The 17369-nt window shown below is 40.7% G+C and overlaps 1 protein-coding gene across 1 annotated transcript in view; it reads right to left on the bottom strand.

Annotated features, from left to right (window-relative positions):
• LAMA4 (laminin subunit alpha 4) overlaps positions 1-17092 on the bottom strand; it is a 141370-nt gene extending 124278 nt beyond the window's left edge. The window contains exon 1 of the mRNA XM_042441753.1: positions 16673-17092. Coding sequence (XP_042297687.1) covers positions 16673-16870 — 198 coding nt within the window. The 5' untranslated portion in view covers positions 16871-17092. The remainder of the gene's footprint in view (positions 1-16672) is intronic.
• Between the last annotated feature and the right edge of the window lie 277 nt (positions 17093-17369).

Here is a 17369-nt window from a genome sequence, read left to right as displayed (position 1 = left end):
TGATAGGACCATTATATTTAATTGAATTTATTTGTTCTACTTTGAGAGGCCACATTCTCAATCACTTTAAGTGCAATGAAACCCCTTAAGACTTCTGAAGAAAGGAAAAATCTAGTAAAAGAACAAACACCAAAGACTGGCCCATCATGCAATGGCTTGTTGCTAAACCATCCATGGCAGTGATCTGACTTGTGTGTTGCTATGGTCCATTAGCCAGAGGAAGACCCAAAGCTCTGTGTGATGAAGCATGAACTCAGTCATCTTCCCTGTCTCACAGCTCTCTTTTGGCATTCTAGATTTACTATTTATAGATAAACTTTCAGTCCTGCTTCAACAGAATTTAATATTTTCCTTGTTGATAAAAGGAGCTTGAGTGTCACACAACTTTTAAAATCTTATTCTTCTGAGAAAATGGAATTGTTTGCAGTTGACTCATCATTGGAAAAGCTATATTTATCCACCTCTACAAGGGATTTTATTATTAACAACTGGTACTTACTATTTTTCCTCAGGACCCTTCACTAGATTGCACTGAATCTAGTTTTGAAAACTGTAGTGTAAATGAGACCGTACTCCTTTAATATTTACCTGGGAGTAAATACCACCGAACTCAGTGGGGCTTACTCCTGAGTACACTTGCCTAGGATTGCTGTACCTGCTAGTATTTTAGGTATGAAGGCAAATTCAGCAGTATTTGCTGAAAATGAGTATGTGCTGATGTATGAATGAATAAGTGCCACAAGGATACCCCAACAATATAACAAGCAGGAGAAGAAATTGTGAAAGCAGAACAATGCTAATGGTGACAGACAAGTCAAGAATGACAAAAGTGTAGTAGACATCAGAGCCATCCATGCCATTAGGAACATTTTATAAGGATGTTTTTATAAGGAAATAGCTCTCCTCCTCCTCCTCCTCCTCCTCCTCCTCCTCCAGGACAGAAAACGTTTGGAAAGTGAAGGAGGAGGAGTGACCAGTGCCTCCGAGTCCTGTGCAACTCTCGCACCTCCCCGGGAGTCCTGCCCCACACTTTGAGAACCGCTGCTCTAGGCATCTGGTTGGCCGCTGTGTGAACAAAATGCTTGACTTAATGGGCCTTGTAGCTTGATTCAGCACAGCTTTTCTTATGCTGATAGTGTTGACCTGCCACAAGGAAAATGATCCTGAACTCGTTCATGCCATAAGTGTGGGTATAGGAAGGGAAGAGTATGCTCTCCCTAGCAGGTCCCACCTCAAATGCGCAAGCATTTGTTGGCTCTTTTGCACAGCGTTTACATGTATGCCCAGGTTGTATGCACATTGCTCTGTTTGCAAAAATTTGAGGCCCTTTCATACTACATAATAGCACTTTTATTCCACTTTAACTGCCATAGTTGCATCCTACAGAACTCTGGGCTTTGTTTGGAAAGGCACTAGAGCTCTCTGGCTGAGAATACTAAATGCTCCCCCACAAACTATAAATCCCAGGACACCATAAAACATTCTCATGGCAGTTGAAACATAATCATAATGCTTTGATCGTGTAGATTTAAAGGACCTTCAAGTCCTGCAGCAAAAAGGATTCCTGTTGCAATGTATCTGCTTACATTCACAGATCTTGTGAGTAAGAGCTCCTGGATACAGAACTTGTAAATATGACCTTTTTTGGAGTATAGCTCCCAGAATCTCAGGCAGCATGCCTAGTAACGTTTCAGGCTCTGATTGCACGTATAAAGGATAGCAGCCAGGACTTGTCACTACAGTCCTATTGCTCTCCTCAGCATCATTCAGTCTACCCACATTGGACATGAGAGCAGGGCTTCTGTACAAAGTTTCCACATGGTTGCCCCTTTCCCAATCTAAATGCCAAACAAAATACCACTCAGCAACAGGGTCTGATTTACAGATGGGGCTGATTCCAGTATAAACATTTCATAGGCATTCTGTTTAAAAGTGCACATTCATATTTTCCATATACAGTGGGGGGAGGCAAACAAAGCTGTCGCTGAAAAAGCTTTCTTTTCCCACAAAGGAAAAAAAATTGTTGCTGTCTGCAGCCTTGCTAGGATGTAAATCACTTCTGGCCTAAAATTATTTAATTACAGAGCTTGTAATTATTTAAAAACTTTATCTGTACTGTGTAATGAGGCTGTCTATTCCTCTAAAACATAGGAAGTTTGAAACTGCTGATAAGTGTTCTTACTTATATTACTGATATGCTTTTTTATTCTAGGTTTTTTTTAAAAAAAAGGTTATAGAGTATAAAAATCTGCCTTTTTATCTTCTTATTCCAGATGCTATTGAAATGAAATGTGAACTACAAACAATTTCCTACCCTCACATCAGTTTATTAGACATGTTTGATATAAAATATGGCCCAGGCTGTTTGTATTTAACTAAAACACAATTTTATAGATACAGCATTTGCAAAAGGCAGGTAGATTTCTAATACTGAATACAATAGAATAAAATTACATGGCTGTAACTAGGGGAAACTAGTTGCTTCCATGTTGGGGGTACTGGTGCTGATTTGCTCTTGGTTCTATTGTGAATCTTGAGGGCTCAAATCAATATCCTACACTTATTCTGGGGATAGGGATGGCAACTTTAATGTTTGTAGTAAGACCTAGAGCAGATTCCCTGTGATCTTCCATCTTAGGCTGCATCTATACTGCAGTTTGACATCACTTTAATTATTATGGCTCCATGCTATGGAATTCTGGGATTTATAAATTTTGTGAGCTATTTAGTTTTTGCTCTCAGACGGGATTATCAGATGAGGGACATCCCGTCCCTGTCCCGTCATGTTCCTATCCTTCCTGTGCAATCACGGGAAGGACTTTCAGACAGGATTCTGGCTTATCCTGGCCAGGAAGCACAAATGATAGTGATTGTGCTAAAGGCTTTCACATGAGGTTGCGCAGATCCTGTCATTTTGCATTAATGGACGTTCGCGTTAATGTAATGCCGTTTTAATGACAGGTTAATGGTGGGATCGGTGCTATGATTTGAAAGCCTTTCACACCATAGCAGTCATAGACAAGGATAGGATAAGAATCATAGAATCATAGAATCATAGAGCTGGAAGAGACCACAAGGGCCATCCAGTCCAACCCCCTGTCATGCAGGAAATCCAAATCAAAGCATCCCCAACAGATGGCCATCTAGCCTCTGCTTAAAGACCTCCAAGGAAGGAGACTCCATTACACTCCGAGGGAGTTTGTTCCACTGTTGAACAGCCCTTACTGTCAGGAAGTTCTTCCTAATGTTGAGGTGGAATCTCTTTTCCTGTAGCTTACATCCATTGTTCCGGGCCCTGTTCTCTGGAGCAGCAGAAAACAAGCTTGCTCCCTCCTCAATGTGACATCCTTTCAAATATTTAAACAGGGCTATCATATCACCTCTTAACCTTCTCTTCTCCAGGCTAAACATCCCCAGCTCCCTGAGTCGTTCCTCATAGGGCAAGGTTTCCAGACCTTTCACCATTTTAGTCGCCCTCCTCTGGACACGCTCCAGTTTCTCAATGTCCTTTTTGAATTGTGGTGCCCAGAAATGGACACAATATTCCAGGTGGGGCCTGACCAGAGCAGAATACAGTGGCACAATTACTTCTCTTGATCTAGACACTATACTTTTATTGATGCAGCCTAGAATTGCATTGGCCTTTTTAGCTGCCGCATCACACTGTTGACTCATGTTCAACTTATGGTCTACTTGGACTCCTAGATCTCTTTCACATGTACTTTCATTCAGCAATGTGTCTCCCATCCTATATCTGTGCATTTTCATTTTTCTGCCCTAAGTGCAGTACCTTACATTTCTCTGTGTTGAATTTCATTTTGTTAGCTTTGGCCCAGCTTTCTAGTCTATTCAGATCATTTTGAATGTTGGTCCTGTCCTCTGGAGTATTAACTATTCCTCCTAATTTGGTGTCATCTGCAAATTTGATAAGTGTGCTCCCAATTCTGTCATCCAGGTCATTGATAAAGATGTTGAATAACACTGGGCCCAGGACAGAGCCCTGTGGGACCCCACTGGTCACTTCCCTCCAGGAGGAAAAAGAGCCATTGTTGAGCACCCTTTGGGTTCGGCCAGTCAACCAATTACAGATCCATTTAACAGTTACTTTGTCTAGCCCACATTTTACAAGCTTGTTTGCAAGAATATCATGGGAAACCTTGTCAAAGGCCTTACTGAAGTCAAGATATACTATATCCACAGCATTCCCTTCATCTACCAAGCTGGTCATTTTATCAAAGAAAGAGATCAGATTTGTCTGGCATGACTTGTTTCTCTGAAATCCACGTTGACTTATTGTGATTATGGCATTGCTTTCTAGATGTTCACAGACTCTCTGTTTAATGATCTGCTCCAGAATCTTTCCTGGTATTGATGTCAGACTAACTGGACGATAATTGTTGGGATCCTCTTTTTTCCCCTTTTTGAAGATGGGGACAATGTTTGCCCTCCTCCAGTCTGCTGGGACTTCTCCTGTTCTCCAGGAGTTCTCAAAGATTATTGCCAATGGCTTCGATATTACATTTGCCAGTTCTTTTAATACTCTTGGATGTAGTTCATCTGGTCCTGGAGACTTATATTCATTTAGATTAACAAGGTATTCCTCTACTATCTCTTTACTTATTCTGTGCTGAAATTCCCCTGTTCTGTCCTCTGCTCCATTATCTTCAGGTTGAGCACCCTTTGCCTTTTCTGAGAAGACTGAGGCAAAGAAGGTGTTGAGTAATTCTGCCTTTTCTCTGTCTTCTGTTAGCATTTTGCCCTCTTCGCCACGCAGTGGCCCTATTGTTTCCTTCTTCTTCCTTTTGCTGCGGACATATCCAAAAAAGCCCTTTTTGTTGTTCTTAACCTCTCTAGCAAGCCTGAGTTCATTCTGCGCTTTAGCTTTTCTGACTTTACCCCTGCACATGCCTGCTATTTCTTTGAATTCCTTTTTCGTGATTTCCCCTTTTTTCCATTTCTTATACATGTTCCGTTTCAAACTTAGCTCGGTTGAAAGTTCCTTAGTCATCCATCCTGGTTTCTTGAGACACCTCCCATTTTTCTTTCTCACTGGAACTGTTTGAAATTGTGCCTTCAGTATCTCTCTTTTGAGAAACTCCCATCTGGTCTGAACTCCTTTCTCTTTTAGTATTTCTGACCATGGGATCACCCTCAATACTTCTCTAAGTTTACTGAAATCCGCTCTCCTAAAGTCTAGAATGCGTGTTTGACTATGTCTGGCTTCTCCTCTCCATTGTATAACAAACTCCAGGAGAACATGGTCACTTCCACCTAAGGATCCCACCACTTGCACCCCATTAACCAAGTCATCCTTGTTGGTTAGGATCAGCTCTAAAATAGCTGATCCCCTTGTTGCCTCTTCCACCTTTTGGTGGAAGGACTGGGAAGTGATCCTGTCCCCATCCTGTGTCTGTGTGAAAAATTTCCAGAGAGCTCTGGTGACACAACAAACTACCAATCCCAGGAATCCACAGAAGGGAGCCATGGCAGGAGCCTTAGATTCAGTGACATGGGATACAGCAAGCCATCATTGCCTGTAAGCAGAAATGTACCTAATTTCAAATTTGTTTATGGAATTTAGGTCCTTAGCCTTCTTCCTTGTGCTCCCATCCCCATATACTCCAGTTTTACGGCTCACTTCCCTGTTGCTCCAGCCTCTCAGACTTCAGTCCCCAAAACCTTTTGCTTGTTTATATCTTTTCTGTCACTCCTGGCTTCCCTTACTCTTAGTTCCCTTTCTCCTTACCTCCAATTTTAACTGCTCTGTAGGCAGGCCTTCTTCTTCCAAGCCTTTTCCTTCCCTACTTTCCTCTGGTTTTGTCATAATATAATACCCATTGCACCTCTAATGTCTAAAACTCAGAGTGGCAGAGAGTAATGTTTGTGGAAGACCCATTCCTTGATGCAGGCCAGATTTGTTGAAATATCCTGGGCTTGGTTTGGAGAATCTACTCCAAGTTTTGTATGGTGTGTCTGGAAAGGCTAAAGCACTTGGCCTGTGGCCTTGGACAGGAAAGGAATGTGAGAACGATAAAAGCCAGCATCTTTGAAGGATTTGAAGAGCCTACTTCTGAGAATTTAGGCCTCCAAACAGGACACAGAGAAGAAGCCTCCCTGGACCTCACAGCTTGTGTTCAACAATGTACAACTTTCAGGTTGTGGTTAATAAGCAAAGATGCATTTTTTCTACTTTGATAGGAAAAAAATGTACAGTATAAGGGAACAGAGCATTCTGATAGTGGGAAAAGCTCCAGCGTTTGCATTTCTGCCACACATATGGTTAATAACGGCAATGAAATGCATAGAATACTCCTTGGCTGCTTCCCCTACCCCCATTATATTTGAAGGAAAAGCACTTTACTATCTATGTTGATAGCTGGTTGATTATCTCTTATGTTTCTAGCCTGAGCTATAATACTTAAATAATGTTTGAGCTCTTTAACCTGGTATTTCCTCTATTAAATTAAGCTGTGAGAAGAACATCATAAGTCCTGTGTTACTTTTTCCCCACAGCAAAAGCAGTAGTTTGATTTTACCAGTGAAGCAGCAACAGTGAATGACCACAACAAAGATTTATGTATATGTCTGTCCTCAAGCATCCTTCATTTGTCAGGAAGGGGATATATTTATCTGAACAAAATCTGAAGTCCCCATGTGAACTTGGGGTGGGTTTGCATTCTCACCCCGCTTTTAGCTTTCACATGATCAGGTTAGACAGAGTAGAAGTGTAGACATCATTTGTCCTTATCTTTCTGGTTCGGTAAGATCACTTATATCACATTTACTCTAATTTAGCATTTGCTCTATGGCTAAACTGATTGGCTATGCATCAATGTGACATCACCATCTTCATTATGTGATCTTTGGCAGCAAAAGCAGAATTAAAGCAGTTTGATGCCGCTTTAACTGCCATGGCTCAGTGCTATGGAATTCTGGGATTCATAGCTTTGTGACATATTTAGCCTTCTCTGTCAGAGAGCTCTGGTGTCAAAACAAACTACAAATCTATGATTTCATACAATGGGGCTATGACAGTTAAAGCCATGTCAAATTACATTAATTCTGCAATGTCATAACAACCTTTGATGGCTGACTTGAAGGGGGAAAAAGGTCTTAAGAGAAAATATTACCAAAGCCCGAGAAGACTGGGAGAAGAATCAGGCCAAGTATAATCTCAATATAGCAGTTTGTAGGAGAGATACTTAGGATTTTCCAGATAAACATTTACCCTATTGGCTATATAGACCTGTTGTCAACAAAGGAAGCATTTGGTATATGCTGTTCAGATGGTTGTGCAATTTTCAAAAAGAAGAGATGACAAGAGATAATAATTTCTATGTTTTAATTAGCATTAAGGATTAGCACATTTAATTGTAAACATTTTACTTTTAGGTCATGTAATGCTGGTATTGTACACCTTTCAGTGAAAGAGCCCTTTCATGTGCCCTAATTCTTAGGATTACTTTGGAAGTATTAGTTACAATTAAACAATTATTTGTATTGCCTCTAGATTCCCAGTCTTTGTTATGGTGTCTTTCTGAAATTGTGATTATAACAAATGACAAAGATGATTAGGTCATCCTTTTTAGCTGAGTAATTCATCCCCCCCCCCCCATTTTCCCATGATTTAAGAAGTTTCACCCTGGCAGCTTGTACTTGGGCAGCTGACTTCCATTAAAACTACAATGTGAATCCTGAGTTACAGTTTCAAGCATCTGTAGTCTGATATTCAAAATATAATAGTACAGACTCTGTACAAAATAGTTTCTCAGAATAAGAAAAAAACCTGATGCTACTAATTAATGGAAATAGGAATTCTATAGTAATCATTGAGATGTAGACATTCAGATGTAACACAAACAAGCAACATGTTACCTGCATAATTTTATGACTCACTAGAATTTAAAAACTGAACTAGGTAATTAGGACAGAAATAGGGCATTTCCAGATTTCTTTGTATTGTTAAGACATTTTGTCTGCAGCAGGCAGACTTTGTCAGGTATTAAAAGTAATCTACTTTATATTCATTCTGCTCACTTTCCCTTGAAAATGTCCCCTTAACCAGTCATTAAAAACCAACAACAACTTTACTTTGGCTAAGAAAGGGAATCTTTGTTAATTTTCCTCTTGCACATAAGAAAAAATAAAATAAAATCACACACACACACACAATGTTTTCTTCCCAGTTATTAAGTTTATGAGAGGTTTTGCACAGTTAGTTTTTTTTTTTTTAAAAAAAATTCATTTGTGCAAAGAATGGTATTTTTTGTAGACACAACATTTTCCCCCCACACAGAATACTATTTTTTTTTTGTTTTTTTTGCTAATTTAAGTTTTTGAAAAAAAGAGAGGCCTGAAATATGTAAAAACCAAGTAAAATGCACAGGAAGTTTCATTACACATATTAAGACTTGCTGAGATACTGTTCCTAATCTAAGGCCTGGTACAGACAGGCCAAAACCTCCTAAATGTTGGGGGGGGGAGAGGAAATAGTGGTTTTCTCTTGCACTTTTGCCCTCAGGGTGCTTACTGCCAATAATGCTTCACTGCTGCCCTCCATGAGACAACTCTGCAACTGCAGTAACATAGGGGCAAAACAGACAGGCAAAATTAGCCTGCTTCGGAGCACCTTGGCGGCATGGCAATCACATGACACACACCCTGAAGTTGTGAGGAATCTGCCTGGAAACTGCCCCAACTTGGAAAAGCCACTCGTAAAAGAAGCAGTAAAAATAGCTTCTTTTCAGAGCACGTCCAAGATCATGGCAGCAAGGAGGATTAGGGCTGCACACATCTGTTTGCCATGGCTCCAGGGCAAGTAGCTCTGGGGCCACCCTAATCCACCTTTTTTGGTGGTCTGTTTTGCCCCATAGACTACTTATCAATTGTCATTTCAACATGGGGCTAGTTATGCTTTCCCATGATAATGTCAAGAACCTATTAGAAGCCTTTGAATTCACAAGGAGTTGCCCTGCATGGCACCCACAAAAGTGCAGTTTGCAGCATCGTATTATTCTGAGGCCCTAGACTGGTTCTGCCCAGCTAAACTTCCCATTGGATCCTCTGGACAGGAAGGAGTATCAGAGGGCTCCTGTTCTAGTTGAGTGTTATTTGAACAAAATGTTCTTGCTGGCTATTGGTGTGTTCTGTATCTTTTGGTAAAAAGATGAAGGTGAAGGTTTCCCCTTTGATAAGGTTGTCAAATCATGTCCGACAGTAGGACGGGTGCTCATCTCTGCTACTAAGACAAAGAGCCAGCATTGTCAAAGACGACTCTGTGATCATGTGGCCAGCATGGCTGAATGGTATGCTGTTACCTTCCCAACAAAGTGGTACCTATTTATCTACTTGCACTTTTACATGCTTCTGAACTGCTAGGTTGGCAAAAGCTGGGACTAGTGATGGGAGCTCAGTCTGTCACGCAGCACTTGGGTCTCAAACTGCCGACCTGCTGACCTTACAATCATCAGAGTCAGCATCTTAACCACTGAGTCAGTATTTTGTTGGGAGAAAGGTGGGGTAAATAAAATTACTAACTAAGGAGGGGATATAGACAGGGGGAAAGGGATGGCAAGACGCCACCCCTTTTTGCCCCCGATGGAGGCTGTAGCAACCAAACGGCACAGCCTCTGGAAGCCCTAAAAAGAACCTGCTCCTGGTGGGTTCTTCTTAGGGTGTGCATGCAGCACCATTGGTTTCCTTGTGCACACTGTTGATGTCTGTGCAGCGTGGCACCATTTGGATGCTGCGCTGCACGTACGTCATCATGGCAGTCCTCATGTGGATGGGGGCAAGCCATTATGGCATGGTAGGGCTTGGGAGTGTGTGGACGTTCAGCTCTCCCGAGCCCTAAAATTAGTCCCAGGCCGGCGCTTTGCGCCAATCTGTACCAGGCCTAAGTAAATGTGATTGTTTTTTAATTCTGATTTTGACTATGCCTCCTGAGTTGTCTTTTCATCCTGACTGGCATTTCAATCTTGACAAGGTGTTTTCAACATTCATCTCTCAACCTTTGGTACAATTCCCTGTTTATATCTTACTTCAGGATGTTGTCAACAATTAAGTCATAACAGGCAGGATTTGGGATGATATACTTGGAGGCACCAATCTCAGCCTTGCAGCAGTGGCATGCTCTCAAATGAGGATGTAATAATGTGTTTCTGTATAATATATCAAATCTTTCTGTCACACTCTATCTCTCACCAACAAGAATTCTGTAAATATTGACATTGGAGCAGTTCAATGAACAAGATACACCATTACAAATGGTTGATCCCATATAGAGCTAATTTTAATGTCTTTAAGATGTAATATTTAGGAAATCTACCATTACATTATTTTTACATCACTATTTACCTTTAATTAATAATCACCACATTGAATAAGACCTTTATGAGTATGTTCCTTAACCTTTCACTTCTTTTATCTGGCTCATATTTCCAACAGAACCAAAGAACAACATGTCCTAGCTGACAGTAGTATATATAAATATAAATTTTAGAATGCCATATTAAATGTTTCAAATTAATTATGCTTTCAAGATGGGTTACTGACACTTGACAAATTTATAGGAAAAAAGTCTTGTGTGGCTTTAACCCAACATTACTAAAAGCCGTAACAGCCTGTGCATGTTTTCAATATGCCCTCTCCCTTATAATGCTATATTATCCCAGTGGTTTTTCAGATGTTGCAGTCCATCTTGGAACATTCTGTGAAATGATTATGCGGTTCTCATGAAACCAGCCTTTATAAAATCTGGCACTGCTGAGTATGACTAACGGACTATGACTGTTCAGAAGACTGAGAGCCCCAAGTCAATATTTGGACTAAGAATTAAATCAAGGAGTGTATTATGGTCAGCCTTGCTCATGTTTTTTTAGAAGGTCCATAAAATAGCTTGCTTCATATAAAGGGAAATACTTCTCACATTTTCTTTTCATTTTTATTTGCTTGAACAGCTTCATTGAGAGCAGCTAATCAGTTGGGTGCAGAGGTATGCAACGGAGGGGAGAAAATACTTGTTTCCTATTTGCCATATTCCTTTAATTTATCTTCATAATTGCTCTTCTTTGTTTTATCTTCAAAGGTTTCACCTTTGCTATCAACTGATTTCACTGGAGACCCATCCTCTTTTCCAGTAATTTTCGTGTTTTTCATTCAGATGGTATGACATTTACAGACATTGCAATACTCTCTCAGGGTATCATGCCTGCCAAACATTGGGCAGATTGGATAAAATGAAGGTGAAAAATAAATGATGGCATACAAATGAACAGTTGATTTTATGTACATTTCTTTTAACAAATTGCAACTTCTCTTCCACCCCCACCCTCAATTCGGTGAACAGAGAGGCCTTTGGGCAAGATCGCCTGAGTGGTTCTATATCAGAGCCTAGTAAAATTAATTTTTGGACCAGCCATGCTCACTGGGAGGTTTTGTGGGTTGTGCCCCCCCAAATGTGGTATTCCTGGTTACGGGTCCATTTTGGACCAGCCATGCTCACTGGGGGATTCTGTAGGTTGTGTGGAAATACCACCCAAAAGTGGTATTCCCAGGTACTGGTCCATATCTTTGCTGCTTTCTCTGTTCCCCATTTGGTTTCCCTTTCTTCTTCCCTTCAATCCACACAACTGCCGAAAGGGAGAAGGCAGTATGAGTGGTGGCTGTAGTTTCTCTCCTGGATCACTTGCTCATTGAAAAGGAAAAGACAGCAAGGAGGACAAGTGAGGTCAGGATTTGGCAAACACATACTTGGGATGACAGCATGGGGAAGGAGCCCACAATGCCAACATCTGACAGCAGTCTTGGACTGCAAAGAATTTTCTCCTTAGATCTGGCTTCAAGCTGATATGACAATACCAACTGTTACTAAAATTTGTCCAGAGTCCATAAGAGCAGCAGAGCATAAGGGATGTAGTGCAGGTTTCTAATTCAAGATAATCCAGGTGCCAGGTATAACACCCCCCCCCCCCCCCCACCGTTGGGGCGTCAAGATCAGAGCTGAGGAACAAAGCTTTGACATAGAACAAAAGGGCAAGTCAGAACTAAGCCAAGACACAAGACCAAGGAAATAGTTAAAAATTAAGGCTGATAAGAATGCCAAAGGAAACCAGTAAGACAAATGGAGGGGTAAAACAGATGTCAGGTTTGGCATACAACCAAAAGATACAAGTACACAATGAAGCGTGGAAAGACTGTGTTATACAAGAAGATCCAGTAGCCACCATGGTTAAATGTCAGTAGTGTGGTGCCAAATTTGAGACCTCAAATTTTGGTTGTGTATATTCCAAAGGGGACTGGCCCCTGGATATGTTGAAATTGCCACCCCTGGTGTAGCAGAAATGGCCAGCTTGAGGGATACAAGCATTTCAGTGCTGCAGTTTACATTAAGGCCTCTTCATTGCATTACTTCAGTAAAATAGTAGCAGATAGAAATATCATCCTTATATGGGCCTAAAACATGTCTAGCAGGCTGCAAGTGAATCCTGTTACTTTCTGAATTATTTAGCAATGAAAGAACAGGGAAATCACTAGGTAAATGGATGATATCTACAAGACACAGACCACAAAAATCCTTCCTTCCTCCATTCTCAGATCTTTTGCTTTAATTTTGGAACGTGTCTGTGGCTACCCTGTAGGATGAATAATCAAGCTGTATTGTGTATCCTTAATGGTGTAATGGCAACAAAATAAAGTATTTTCCCAGTTAAAATGGGTCATGTGGAGAGTATGTAGCTTGTCTTAAAGGAGAATTATAATTCAGGGAGCATGATTCTAATTTAAAACATATTCTTACTTTAAACCTGGGAATGGATTCTGTTCTTCCTGTTACCATGGTCCACTGAAGTGTTGTGATATGCTTTCAAATTCAGTAACAGAAGTGAGTGTATACAGAGATTTACCAAGATTATCCATGAGCCAGATGTCAGTCCCTCCATTCCAATAGCTGGTGACCAAAATTCAGAGCTGAGGAACAAAGCTTTGACTTCGGACAAAATAGCAAGTCAGAACTAAACCAGTAAACAGGGCTAAGGAACTAGTTTGAAGTCAAGAGTGATAAGACAAGAATGCCAAAGGAATTCTTTGAGAGGACATGTGGCCTGCCAACTGCATATTGCTGTGCTGTATCTTCAAATGCCACATAGCTTGGAAACTGTTAAGTAGGCTATCTGATGTTTGGTATATAGAATCATAAAGTTGGAATAGACTCCAAGGGCCATCCAGTCCAAGCCCTTGCCATGCAAACTCTCAATCAAAGCATACCTGACAGATGACCATCCAGCTTCTCTGTTTAAAGACCTCCAAGGAGGGAGACTCCACTATACTTCGAAGGAATGTGTTCCACTGTTGAACAGCCCTTAATGACCTAATGTTGAGTGGAGTTGTTTCTCATTTATGGTGGTCCTAAGGAGTTTTCTTGGCAAGATTCGTTCAGAGGTTGTTTGCCACTGCCTTCCTCTGAGGCTGAGAGAGTTTGGTTTGGTTCTCTCAGTGAGTTTTCATGGCCAGATTGGGATTCAAACCCTGATCTCCCAATATCCTAGTCGAACATCAAACCACTATACCATGTTGGATCTTTTCCAAGACATACTGCAACTATAACTCAGAAATTTTCTATTTTAAAAGCCAGTCTACTCAAAGGTGGTCTACAGTTGGCCCTTCTTATCTGTGGGGATTCTGTTCTAGATCCCCCTGCATATGCCAAAAACCACGAGACCTCAAGTCCTATTGGTTTTAATGGTGGTGTACTGTGCTTGTGACCGTCATGGCATGGTGAATGGGGCAGGGCCACTTGTGGATCCTCAGATTCATGGATGGCAAGCCCACAGTTGGGGCAGGCAGACTGTATATTGTAAGGCTTTGAAATAATGCTATAATAAGCTGCAGGACTCAGATATTTCAGTAAGAAGTAAACTATGATAACTGACCAGCCTTATACTCCTATTCACTGTAATGAGAGAATTAAGTGTGCCTCTGTATTTTTTTCTGTGGAAATTCAGAGTTACTAAAAATGCTAAATTCCTTCTTTCCTGTGAAATAAAGGGCTTGCCTGTGGTATAAAGTTTCTGTAAATGTGTACAAAGATGACCCAGATTTAGCTCTAGCTAGGCTACAATATTGAAAATACTTCTTGAATTAATATGAGGGATGGTAGAAGATGTGCTTGCAGGGCTCAAACTGCACTTTTAAAGAAAACCAAATATTTCTGGTAGAAACCTATCAGAGTATAAAAATGTACAGAGACAGAAATCCCAAGTTAATCTTATTCAACCGTCATTGTCATTTTGTGAGGGCCAAGGTGACCTGTTCTCATGCTGTTTTCACTCCTACCTTGGTCACAATCCAGGGCAGCTAAGTGCTGGACCTATTCATTATGGGAAAGATTCAAGCACATGTTTTATTTCTACTTGACTTTTGAATGAATTGTATCTGCTCTTGCAGGCTAGCCCACATTAGTGTACTTAGCTGTTTTATTTTGATTCTGATTCACATTGAAGAGTTCACTAGTGGCCAATTCACAATAGCCCATTGGAACTATATGATGCTGCAAAGAACTGGTTTGTAAATCAAACACTTTATTAATAAAGCAGTAGGTGGGGAACCTGTTTTCTAGTGATATATTCCAACAAGTTTATGAGCAGGAAATTTATACCTCCTATAATGGACTTTACTCATGCTGTCTCCCACTCCATTTAGATATTACAAATGAATAAAGTTTAGGTGCAGCATTCTCTGGTGTGGCTCATGTTTCTGTTTTACCATTTCCCAACAAATGCAAGAGTCAAGAATTCTTGTTGGTCATGTCTAAACACTGAAGTCAAGCTATGGGGACATATTAGTAAGAAACACCAATGGAGGGAGAACAATAGAATGGTCAAATTTGTCTTCAAATCACCCTGAATTGACTATTGGATTGAAAAAACATTCAACTTTAAATCAAGGCTGTTTTGTTGTCTGACAATTCAATTTAAAGGTGGCTGTACAGCAATCTGTTAAATGTAGCAACACTAGTAAGTGGAGTATGTCACTCTGGTGATAGTCATGTTGCTAAGCGAATCTCTGCTAATTTTCTAGGTTTAGTGCCAAGACACAATATCCTTCCGTTCCCATGACCTTCCATGTTTTAATTTGCCTCCTACACTACATCATTAACATAAGAGATGCTTACTTTTCTCCCCCCCTCACCTTGCATTCTTTCTCTCACTGATACGCAAATTGTAAGCCAAACAATTTGAACCAAACCAACCAAGCTCAAGTATCCAAGATTCCAAGAAAAAAATTACCTACTACTGCTAGTAAAAATTGCTTGGCTGCATGCCCCTAATATTTTTTTTAACAATAATAATTTTCATTATTTTGTAAAGCTTTCTGTTTTTGTTCAGGTGTTCTTTAGTAACTTGTTTTCCATCACTCCAGCTCCATGCACAGTTATTGAGAGATATGGCTCCTTGAACACTTTGGTAACTACTTACAAGAAAATGAACATATAACTAGGCTGCATGTGTGTTTTCAGTAAATTTTAATGCAGGAATTACAGGCTTGAATTCTGAACATTATCAGTGGCATATACATCTCATGGATTCAATAGGCTACTTTACACAGTATGCTTTCTAGCAGTGGGATTTCACACCCATATTTAAAATCATAGACCCTAGATGGATTGGTCTGTCCAGTCAGAGCTCCTGCTCTTAATTCATATCCACACAGTGTTCAACTCTCCACATACACCTCCTTACATGTTCAGTATGCTCACTTTCCTATGGAAGTGAAATTGTAACCAGGGATCTCATTTCTATGATGTAACCATATATGCAACTAGGGCTCTCATCTCTTTAAGGGATTACAGGTGGAGACAATCATGCAGAACTGTTTTATTCAGTATTGATCTGAAGCAAAGTCTGATTGTACTGAGAAACCAGAAATGCCACAGGCCCAGTACCACAGTCTTTTTAATAAGCATAGGACATCTTTCTTACATTACAATAATAAGCAGGACAATAATTTTCAGTGTTACTGGCTTCTGATAGATGTAGCTCTATGAAGAAACTTGTTACTATGATTGCACAGGAAAACAAAAGGTTGTGTTTTCCTGCATGGCAGGGGATTGGACTAGATGGCCTTTGTGGTCTCTTCTAGCTGTATGATTCTATGAATGGAAGGTTCTTCATGACAACCAAAAAGCACTAAAATTATGTTACAGACTTTGTACACACACACTCTCTTTCTCTTTCTTCTTTCATGGCCCTGCTTCCACAAAACTCCAAATTGAAGCTCCTCTGAAATTGTAGCTGGAAACTGAAAGGTTTTTATCATGCCAGTAAAATAATTATAGACAATTAAAAGTAAATTGATAAATGTATCCAGTTGAAATAGGGCTCTCTGGACAGGCCCTCTTTGGCTGTATCTGAATGAAATACAAGCAAGCTGACATGACTTTATATTTCTGTTGTTTATTCAAAGCAGGGATTGAGAAATGTCTGTTTTGGAAAGAATAGCCCACAGCACCCCCCTCCCTCAATTCTAGCCTTAATCAAAATGACCCCAAAGCTGCAAGGTTCCACACTCCTGTCCTAAAACATCCGGTTTAGCTTTTGCCATACAGTGCCATTACAACAACAACATCAAAAACACAAAGGAGGAGGAAGGTCAACAGAGAGATGAGTTACCATACCTCAGCAAAGTGCGGCCAACTTCCAAAAGCTACAGACTGCTGCTGCTCTCTGAGAAGTGTGTCCTCTTGGCTACTGACTGCTGAGCTCCCTTCAATGTCAAAATGAAAAACATTGCCCTCGGTCGAAGCAGAGTTTAAGGAGAAATATCCCAGGAAGAAGATAGGAAAAACCAGGGGCCAGGCCAAGATCAATGCCATCTCCTCCCCTCACATCCACCGATGATCTTGCTGCTCTTTTCGTCCCTGTGTTTACTTCTGCTTTAATCAGTGGCCCCCCTTCTGGTTTAGTGGTGCCTCAGTTATTTTAAGTTTCCGCTTCCAGATGTGGCACTTCTCAGGCTGTTTTAAAGCCAGACCTTATTAAAGGAGTGCCTTTGCTTCCTCCCTCTCTCTCTTTTCTGTGCCTGTAGCTCCTCTTTCTCCCCAGAGGCTCTGGCTGAATAACATACAGATGGGCAGTGCTTAAACAGAGAGTGTCAAAATGCAGATTGTATTCTAGGAAAGCACCATTGGCTGTGCTGCCACCTTATCTTCATTCTGTCAGGATACAGATGGGAGTCTCTGTTCAAAACTCTGATTTCCTTCACGTTTTTATAATCATCACTTCCTCTTCGCCTTCTCTCCAGAGAACTACCTACTCAGACTTTGTCACTCACACCCCAGGATCCTAGAGCAATTTGTAATAAGGAGCTTCTTG

This window comes from Sceloporus undulatus, chromosome 1 (assembly GCF_019175285.1).
Source record: "Sceloporus undulatus isolate JIND9_A2432 ecotype Alabama chromosome 1, SceUnd_v1.1, whole genome shotgun sequence".
Classification (NCBI taxonomy): Eukaryota; Metazoa; Chordata; class Lepidosauria; order Squamata; family Phrynosomatidae; genus Sceloporus; species Sceloporus undulatus.
This window is presented reverse-complemented; position numbering and strand designations above follow the sequence as displayed.